General features: G+C 39.1%; 1 protein-coding gene across 1 annotated transcript; it reads left to right on the forward strand.

Annotated features, from left to right (window-relative positions):
- On the forward strand, positions 1 to 9454 carry chrna2b (cholinergic receptor, nicotinic, alpha 2b (neuronal)). The gene is made up of 6 exons (XM_034162085.1): positions 1 to 427; positions 2856 to 3007; positions 4017 to 4061; positions 4147 to 4256; positions 5614 to 6766; positions 8991 to 9454. Exons 1-6 carry the CDS (start codon positions 361 to 363, stop codon positions 9114 to 9116), a joined length of 1653 nt encoding a protein of 550 aa, XP_034017976.1. The 5' UTR covers positions 1 to 360; the 3' UTR covers positions 9117 to 9454.
- Positions 9455 to 9709: the final 255 nt, after the last annotated feature.

Consider the following 9709-nt stretch of genomic DNA (forward strand, 5'->3'; position numbering starts at 1 on the left):
TTAAAGACACAGATGTGTCCCGTGTCTCCCTTCAAAAAGGGGTTTGATCCACTCACGTAACACAAACCAGAGTGCTGTTAATCAGAGAGGTTTCCGGACACAAAGCGAATTTTCAACGAACATGGCAACACGAAGGCGTAAAAAGACGCGCATGACTTGGCAACAACAAATTATTTCTGTGATTTAACTTTTAAAAGATGAAACCGGGTATGAGTGCAGCAGCGGTTGGGTTTTTCTGATATGTCTCCCTGCCGTGAAAATGACACGTTTTCGTCACTCATCACGGAATAACGTTTCAGTGGACGGAAACACCTCAGTGCGCTCCAGTCGAGTTGGACTATTTCCTGGCGGACAACAAAAATGGGAGGTAGCCACCTGTTCTCTCCGGGTCCGGCTATTATCTGGTCACTAGTCTTCTGTCAGCCAGGTAAGAACTTTTATATTTTGTTCCTCTTGTAATTATAGCATAACTTCTCCCAAGTTAATGTTCTATTGCGGGCAAACTTTAAATGAATGAAGGGGAGTGAGGCGTAAAGCAGAAAAATGCAAAAGGATTAAATGTAACTGTGTACAGGGGCGTAGCCAGATGGGGGTTTGTGGGTGCCTCATCCCCCTGCCCTGCCCCGCCCTAATCAAGCTTATATCAATCAGATTTTTAAGTCGATATAAGCAACAATACCTGTGAAAATAGGCTTACAAGAAGCATTTTGTTGTAGTTTAGTAGTATATGTTATATAATTATTCATTGCATACATATAACCAAAATGTACAGCAATGATAATAACAAAAAGGATTTTCCTAAAAAGATATGAAATTCCTGATACAATTTGCCAGAAGGCACATGGTAGACTGGTAGATGGTTGATGATGGTGATAATATTAATGAGTAGTAAAAAAAAAAAATGCCAGTTCAAGTCCCACCTGAAATGAGTGACATTGGCCAGGACATGTGCCACTCTAACTGGTGCGTCCCAGGAGCCAGAAATAAGTATGGAACTTGTTTTGCAATAATAAGAAGAAAAGGAAGTGGCTATTTCCATGTAGCCGTATTAGTAATTCCAAATTCTATTCGTATATAGCGCAGCCTTGTTATGGTTAAGGCTAGGGTTAGGGGTTATGGTTTGGCATTATTGTTATGGTTAGGATTAGTGGTTGGGGTTGCCATAGTTTAGGAAACTACGCACAAATAGCAAATACATGTACAAGTGCATACCCTCATGATCACGTGACAAATAGAATTTCACTATATGAATATGGCTACATATGGATAGCCACTGCCATCAGTTCCAGGATTTTTCAGTCTTCTAATTAATTAGCAATTTTCCCGTTATTTGTGCATCAAACATGGTTCGATATTGAGGCTTGTCCTGTTGTCCGCGGCAAGTTGGACATGTGTTAATTTGTCATTAAAAACTGTACAATTCTTATTTTGTTTTCTTGTTTTCTTCTAGAATTGTCAAGACACGATTCCTCCGGCAGACAAAGTTGCTGGATTTAACTCAGTTTTTTTTTTTTTTTCTGACATCATTGAATATTGGTGTGAACATGCTATCTTTTCTGCATTAAGAGGACTATCTCAATATCGTCTGAATGTTGTGTTCACGTACTGCTGAAAAGAACGGGCAAAAGTATTGTAATTATGTCTGGAACTTTAACACATCACAAGAGTCATATCCAACATGGATTTGGTGAAATAAATAATAACTGGAGTCTTTAAATCCAAGGATCCTGACGGCGGGATGATGACCGACAGATGATTGATGATTATAAAGTCAAAAACAGTTGATGCAGTCAGACGTTCGCTTATATGCGCATGTATCCCAATTAATTAAAAATAATTCAAATTCACATTCTGAATTTGTATTGATTCTGTCAACTCAGAAAAAAATGGCTCTTTGTGAACTTTTATTACCAAGTATTTGACAGTCCAATTTTACCGAGAGCACCTCTGGCCGAGGAAGCTGCTGACTCGATGGTCCAGACTGGTGAGGGTACTGTACGCCTCGCCAACGGCTTTGGCTGCAGACCAACAACCACGGCCCAAATGCATTGGATGCTGTCGTCGTTTATCAAGTGTTTGCTGGCAGGAAGGTTGGATCTGTGGCAACCAAGAGCCATTTTTTAAAATCTAATTCCCGACATCTGGTCCTTCCCAGACAGACGGATGATTGAACACACACACACACACACACACACACACACACACACACACACACACACACACACACACACACACACACACACACACACACACACACACACACACACACACACACACACACACACACACACACACACACACACACACACACACACACACAACTCTGTGTGGCGAGACGGCTGATAAGATGTTTCTAGTGCCTGCTTCTTTGCCAGAGTGAAATTAGTTTCTGATGGCAGGACATGAGAGAGGCTGTACAGACAGTAAATTACCTGATTTCTCTAATTATCACGTCTAATTCTTGTTTGCCTTAATATGTGACGTACAGACTTAATCTTTAACGTGCGGAACTACACTTTTTGGTCTTAAAGTTAACGTGAATTTCTACGCATTCCTAATTTAAGGGCTCATATTATGAAAAAAAACTGTTTTTATGTAGCTTAAAAATTTGGCTTTTTAAGGATCATGTTATACAGCTTTTTTCAGCAAGATACAGTGAGACAGAAGATGACTTAAAAGCTAACAAATAAAAACTCTCAAGGTCCTGATATGTTCTCGTTCTAGTAAACGCATAGTGTCCAGAATTTATCTCAGTGGTGTTGAATCAGATTGATTTATGAAGTCACATTTTTCTTTGGTTTATTATTTTCTTTTGTCTATTTCTGCAGTTTTCTGTTTCAATTTTGTATCCACAGTTGTTTGTCAGCAGGAGATGCATTCGCATGCTGAGGATGAGCTCTTCAAGAAGCTGTTCGATGGTTACAACAAATGGTCGAGACCCGTTCCAAACATCTCCGACGTGGTTATTGTTAAGTTTGGGCTCTCCATAGCACAGCTCATTGACGTGGTGAGTCTTAAAGCTGTCCGGCCACTGGGCTTTTTAAGATTTAAGCCATAAAAAGAATTTTCTTTAGCAACACTATGATTTTATTCCTTAGTATTTAAATAAGTGATTCATAGTTTGATATTTACCAATATGATCAAAATTTGCACTGTCTGGGGAAAAGAAATGAATTACTTCCCCTGAGGGGAAAAATTTCAGCTACTTTCAGGAGCTACCATAGCAATGTTATGGATCACGTGAGCGCTTCCCCCGACTTGTGTAAAATATGCTGGGAAGCATATGGCAGCAGCCAATCAGAGTAGAGAAAGGCAAGGAAACGTCACCTGGCTACTAGCTTGAACAAAATAAAACAATGTGGTGGAAAATGTTTCAAAACAGCTTATTTCTGTATCAAGGATGTTTCTTGTATATTTTGTAAAGGTTAGCGAGACATAAACACTTCTAAATCTATAAACACTATTTTTGTAACCAGATATCACCTCTGAAGTGATTTATGAGACATCTTACAGATGTTAGCATGCACGCCCCCCATGAACGCGCAGTCACGCAAAGTCAAAGGTAAAATTCGGTAATTTCAAAACCTCACGCATGCACACACACGCTTCCTCCTGCAGATGGTGTTAAACAGAAAATAAAATAGTTTGGAATCCCCCCGAGTATGTTTTCTTGATTAAAATGTGTTGTAATTTTACAAGATGCAAAAATAAACAGACATTATAATGCTTGGATTTTAGTAGAAACTAAATTTTGTCAGTTTTATGAAATTTGAAAGCAGCTTTAATAAAATAAACAAAATATAAAACTAAATGTGTCTAAAGTTGCCTCAATGTAAAGCTAAGTGAATACAAAAGCAAATGAATATAAAGTTCACTGTATATAAAAGCTAACTGAAAATCCACAAAATGGTTTGCTATTTTTGTCTATTTTTACAAATTTCCAACAACCTCATCACATATTGTTCGGTTTAAACCCAGATATAACCATTCTAACTTTCACGCTTTCCATCTAATAGGATGAGAAGAACCAAATGATGACGACAAATGTCTGGCTCAAACAGGTTAGCACTTATTTTTCTCAGAGAGGATATGGAATTGAAAAAAGTGTTTATGAATTACTTATACTTTTTGTACAATATTTTGTAGGAGTGGAACGACTACAAGCTTCGATGGAGACCATCTGACTACGACAATGTGACATCCATAAGAGTTCCGTCAGAACTCATATGGGTGCCGGACATCGTCCTCTACAACAAGTGAGTTACAGAATCATCATCATAATGTAAGCAACTTTTTTACGGGTGTCTTGATGTTTACAACTTTGAAAACAGGCTGCTGTAGACAACAGTAAAGAAAAAAAATGGCAATACTGCCATCTAGTGGGTCAAATTACATATTATGCTCATCTGTTATGAGTTTTGGAAAATTGTAAGACAGCTGGAAGTCAAATTATGGTACAGCTTTCGGGTTGCAACTAACAATTATTTTGTAATCAATTTATTCTTTTTTCTTTTTGCTTTCAATCAGTTAATCTAAAAAAAATTTTTTTTTTTTTTTTTTCATTGATTATTTTTTGATTAGTTCTGTCCTTTGGTTAATTCACCACTAAAATCATAAGCATTACTTTGGCTAATTCATTATTGCATTCAAATATTTTCATAAAAGTATTTTACAAAATTTAAGCATCACAACGCATAAAGGGCATAAAGTTCCAAAAAGGCATTTATTAAAGGACAATATCGAAGAACTCTTGGTCATAGGATGGTTGTAGGTCTTGAGACACAAAAGGACAGAAAATAAAATCCTATATTATATATTATCAGGCTGCAACAAGCAACTGTTTTCATGAATCTGTTGATTTTGTGGATGATTCTGTTAGGCGTTTGATCCATAAAATGGGGAAAAATTTTGATCAGTGTTTACCAAATTGTCCTTAAATGTCTTGTTTTGTCCACAACACAAAGATACTCAGTTTACTATCAGAGGGGAGTAAAAAAGTAGAAATGTTCACATTCAAGAAGCTGAAATTAGAGGATTTGGACATTTAAACATTTTTGATTACTAAAATAGTCGGGGATTAATTTAAGAATCAGTTAATTGTTGCAGCTGTATTGTATATTTGCCCCTGCCTCAAATTGGTCATTATTTCTTTTACCCATCTGCCATATCTGTTGGTAATTGCTTTTATGTCCGTAATCAGTGAGAAAATGGAATTACGAAAGGCATGAGACAAAAGATGCTGTCGCTGTTAACTCATTGAGTGGCAGCCATTTTCAAAGTTCAGAACATCCCAGTGCCAGGATTTCTTCAGCATTTGAGTGTTTTTTCAAGACCCATAGAAAATCGAGTTCTATGTCCATGTCAACAACAAACATACCACGAGAAAAGAAAAGAGAAGAAAAGAAATTGGCTCAATGACGCGTCTTTGGCGTGGGGCGTTACTATCGGAAAAGACGCGTTTTAGAGTCAATGGCATCGAGTGAGTTAAAATGACAGGTTTGATTAATAGAGAAAACTGCTGTTAAATAAATGTTTGATTTTCTTCCAGTGCCTGTGATTGATGCCCTCTGTCATCTCAATCAGGACATTACTGTCACTTTCGTTTTTTCTCAGTGCCGACGGTGAATTTGCTGTGACACACATGACGAAGGCTCATCTGTTCCACACGGGCAAAGTGCGCTGGGTCCCGCCTGCCATTTACAAAAGCTCCTGCAGCATCGATGTCACCTTCTTCCCTTTTGACCAGCAGAACTGTAAAATGAAATTTGGCTCCTGGACATATGACAAGGCCAAGATTGACCTGGAGAAGATTGAAAACACAGTGGACCTGAACAACTACTGGGAGAGTGGTGAGTGGGCCATCATCAACGCCGTGGGAACGTACAATACCAAGAAATATGACTGCTGCCACGAGATCTACCCCGATATCACCTACTTCTTCATCATCCGACGGCTCCCTTTGTTTTACTCCATCAATCTCATCATCCCTTGTCTTCTCATCTCCTGCCTCACTGTCTTGGTTTTCTATCTGCCGTCTGACTGCGGTGAGAAGATCACCCTGTGCATCTCCGTGTTGCTGTCCCTCACCGTTTTCCTCCTCCTCATCACCGAGATCATCCCCTCCACATCCCTTGTCATCCCGCTCATCGGCGAGTACCTCCTCTTCACTATGATTTTTGTCACCTTGTCCATCATCATCACCGTTTTTGTCCTCAATGTGCACCACCGCTCTCCCAGCACTCACAAGATGCCCCGCTGGGTCCACTCCATGTTCTTGGACCTGATCCCCCGCTGGCTGTTCATGCGACGGCCTGCTCCCGACGGCCGCCGTCGCAGGCTATTACTGCTCCAGCGCGAGGTGGCAGCGGAGCGGCGGCGGGGCCGGCTAGCCAGGTGTCAATCTGGCAATTGCCTCAGTACATCGGCAAACTGGCTACAAGATGGGATAATGCTGGAAGAGCCCAACAGAAACTGTTATGAGGATTTGGAGCTGGGAACGCTGACGTCATATTTCTCGTTCCGCCCTCCTTCTCCTAGACCGCCAGGGTCAACTCCTCCAACGCAACACAACGCTTCGCAGAACAATCCAGACCAACAGGATGGACCTGCAGGGACTAACAGACAGTTGGCAGCTGGAAGGGCCAACAAAGTACTTGACAACACAATGCCAGACTCACCAGTGCTGCTTTCACCAAGCGTTGTACGCGCACTCGATGGCGTGCGCTACATTGCTGACCACCTGAGGGCTGAAGATGCCGATTTCAGCGTGAGTATTGAAGAAACACCTGTTAGCATCAGACTGTCCCTCAAAACACAAGGTAATTTTCACTTTCTCTTGAATTGCTTGATATGGCTAATTGCCCGATTTGAGTAACAACAATAAAGTCACGCGGATAGCGTCGCCCGGCCTTAGTTTTGGTGTCTAATTAGCAGTGGTGGGCACAGCTAATCAAAAAGTTAGCTTCAATAACCGCTAATCAGCTAACTGAAAAGTTATCTTTTATAATGCAAAACCGAAAAATTTATCAGAAGCTACAACTTAATGATAACTTTCAGTATTGTCTCCAATACACTCTCAGCTACTGACAAGCTGATTTTGAGTTTAAACACCACCAATGCCTGTGATCGAATCAAAGGCGATCACAAACCTAAACACAGCCATTGAGTCAGCGCTTCTGTCTTTGTGCGCCCTGCCCACTGCTGTAGGGAAGTATCATTTACCTTGACAGCATACAGTGGTCCAGCCATGAGACAGACGTCTTGAAACGGAAAGCAGGTTTGACTTATGGTTTTGAGTTATAAACCAAATTGATCCAGATAGTTTAACTACATTAATGTCAAGTCTGTCATTTGTACAAAGTGAAAATATAACACATATCTTTTAATTTTAAAATAATGCACTAATTCTGAAGTTTTGAACATATTTAAACAGATAGATGCCAAACTACATTATGGGTAAACTGAGCCTCAATTTCAATTCAGTTTATTCACTTTATATAGCACCAGATAACAAGAGTCATCTCAAGGCGCTTCACACAAAACAATTCAGAAAACAAAATAAAATGAATTAAAAGATTACAAAGCATAGTAAAAGAGTAAAAAAGTAAAAAGCCTGGTTATCACACAGTTGTTGCTGCCTGGCTGAATCACAACTTAACAAACAGAATTTTTAGTTTTGCAAATGCCTTTTTTTAAGAAATGGAAAAAAATAACATGTTTTACAAATACACATTTATTTGTAAAAACCAGCACACACATTAAGTTTGTGTTGGTTAAATGAATCAACCAATCAATAATCTCAGGCTCAGTTTACCCATAATGCAGTTTGGCATCTGTGTGTGTCAATATGTTCAAAACTTCAGAATTATTACATTATTTTAAAATTAAAAGATATGTGTTATATTTTCACTTTGTACAAATGACATTAATGTCGTTAAACTATCCAGATTAATTTGGTTTATAAATCAAAACCATAAGGGAAACCTGCTTTCCTTTTGAGGACTTCGGCCTTACGGCTGAACCACTGTATGCTGTAAAGGGTAATGACTTTTGTTTTGTTTTTTATTTTTGTGGCAGCCTGTTGGCCAGGCCCCTTCTGCTGGGTTAGAGTTGAGCTTACCTGAGCTCCTCTTAGCTCTTAGCAGACCGGAGCCAACAGGGTTTATAAATGTTTTTCACCATTACTAACTATGTAAAATAGTGTTAGTGGCCTAAAAGTTATCGTAACTAAATTTATCGGAAGCTAACTGGTCCGCTGATAGTTTTTGAAGTTAGCTGAAAAGCTAATCTGCTAACAAAAAAGTTAGCTTCGATAATTAGTGGTTAGCAGATTAGCGGAACTGTGCCCACCACTAATTAGAGAGAATGCAAGAGAATTTGAAAGAGTACCACAAAACAGCAAATATATGAGTTTGAAAACTCTGGGCTTCTCAAGGAGCAACTCCAAATGTGACATCTGACAAAGATAACGTTAAATATCACCTATTTATAAGCATTGCGCCCAAAATTTGACCTTCTTTAATCTGTGTTACCTTGACTTTTAACCAATTTTTCTCTAAATTCTGACCCCTTTATGGCCTCAGCAGACCTCAACATTCTGAGATTGTCGCATCATAAAGCGGGTACAGAAACTTTGATTTCACTGAAGTCCAGAAATTTGGTTGGAAATGTGTGGAGAAGATCTGGTGAACATTTTCAGTTCCTAAAGAACTGTATGGGTGTTACATAGTGCAGGAAACCTCAGCACAGGGTTCAGTCATCTCCTGTGGATGGAAGTTGAGTGTTTGTGCCAGTGTTTAAATGGTGAGATTGAATGATGTTCCAAAAAACATCTGGTGGCATCACTGGTGACACAGGAAATGGTCAAAAACCTAAAGCAAAGAAAAACACACAAACTAGTCAAACAAATTTAATGCACACACTTGTAGGAATTTTGTATGCATGAATGTAGTGATTCTTATTTTCTTTTTCGTATATTTTTTTCTTAACAGGTGAAAGAGGATTGGAAGTATGTCGCCATGGTGATTGACCGCATCTTCTTATGGATGTTCATTATTGTCTGCCTCCTTGGGACCATTGGTTTATTCCTGCCTCCTTGGCTAGCTGGCATGATCTAACCCAATGTGGCAAGCAAATCAACAAGGTGTTTTTTTTTACTACAACAGCACCACCTACAGGCAGAGGATGTGTACCTGCTGTCAAACGAATTTGGCAGGTATTAATTTCTGAGAGTACGTATATTGCCATGTCACCCAGCTCAGTGCTGCATTGTCATTTTTTGAACTTTCAAAGCTGTACTTTGCCTCAGCTGTGCTGCTTTAAATGCAAAAGATGACAATCCAATGATTTTTTATTTCACTTAAGATTAAATGTCTTTTATTATTTGACCAAGAGGAATCTAATATACTGGATATACTGGATGCCGACTGAGGTTATTTAGGCTATTTGCAGAGTATTTATTTTATTTTTTTCTGGCTGTGCTGCCATGATTGTTACTTTTGAATAATGGTGTAACAAGTAATAAAAGAAATGAAAAACAATGAAGACCAGTGTTGGACCTTAATTATTTCTGCCTTTATGACATCATCTGTTTGTTTCCTTGACCATGAGCACCATATTTCAAAAAGTACAAGACAACTTTTGATGAAATTTTGTGGAGACGGCCAGAGAAGAAGGATCTGATTGAAAATGTTCTTCAGAATTGTAAGAT

The sequence above is a fragment of the Thalassophryne amazonica genome, chromosome 21 (assembly GCF_902500255.1).
Source record: "Thalassophryne amazonica chromosome 21, fThaAma1.1, whole genome shotgun sequence".
Classification (NCBI taxonomy): Eukaryota; Metazoa; Chordata; class Actinopteri; order Batrachoidiformes; family Batrachoididae; genus Thalassophryne; species Thalassophryne amazonica.

Bases quoted from the DNA above. Each gene is read 5' to 3' on its own strand.
- chrna2b (XM_034162085.1), top strand. From the start codon at position 361: ATGGGAGGTAGCCACCTGTTCTCTCCGGGTCCGGCTATTATCTGGTCA. The intron at 4,062-4,146 runs GTTAGCACTTAT...AATATTTTGTAG, and splicing joins CAAATGTCTGGCTCAAACAG to GAGTGGAACGACTACAAGCT. The intron at 6,767-8,990 runs GTGAGTATTGAA...TTTTCTTAACAG, and splicing joins CTGAAGATGCCGATTTCAGC to GTGAAAGAGGATTGGAAGTA.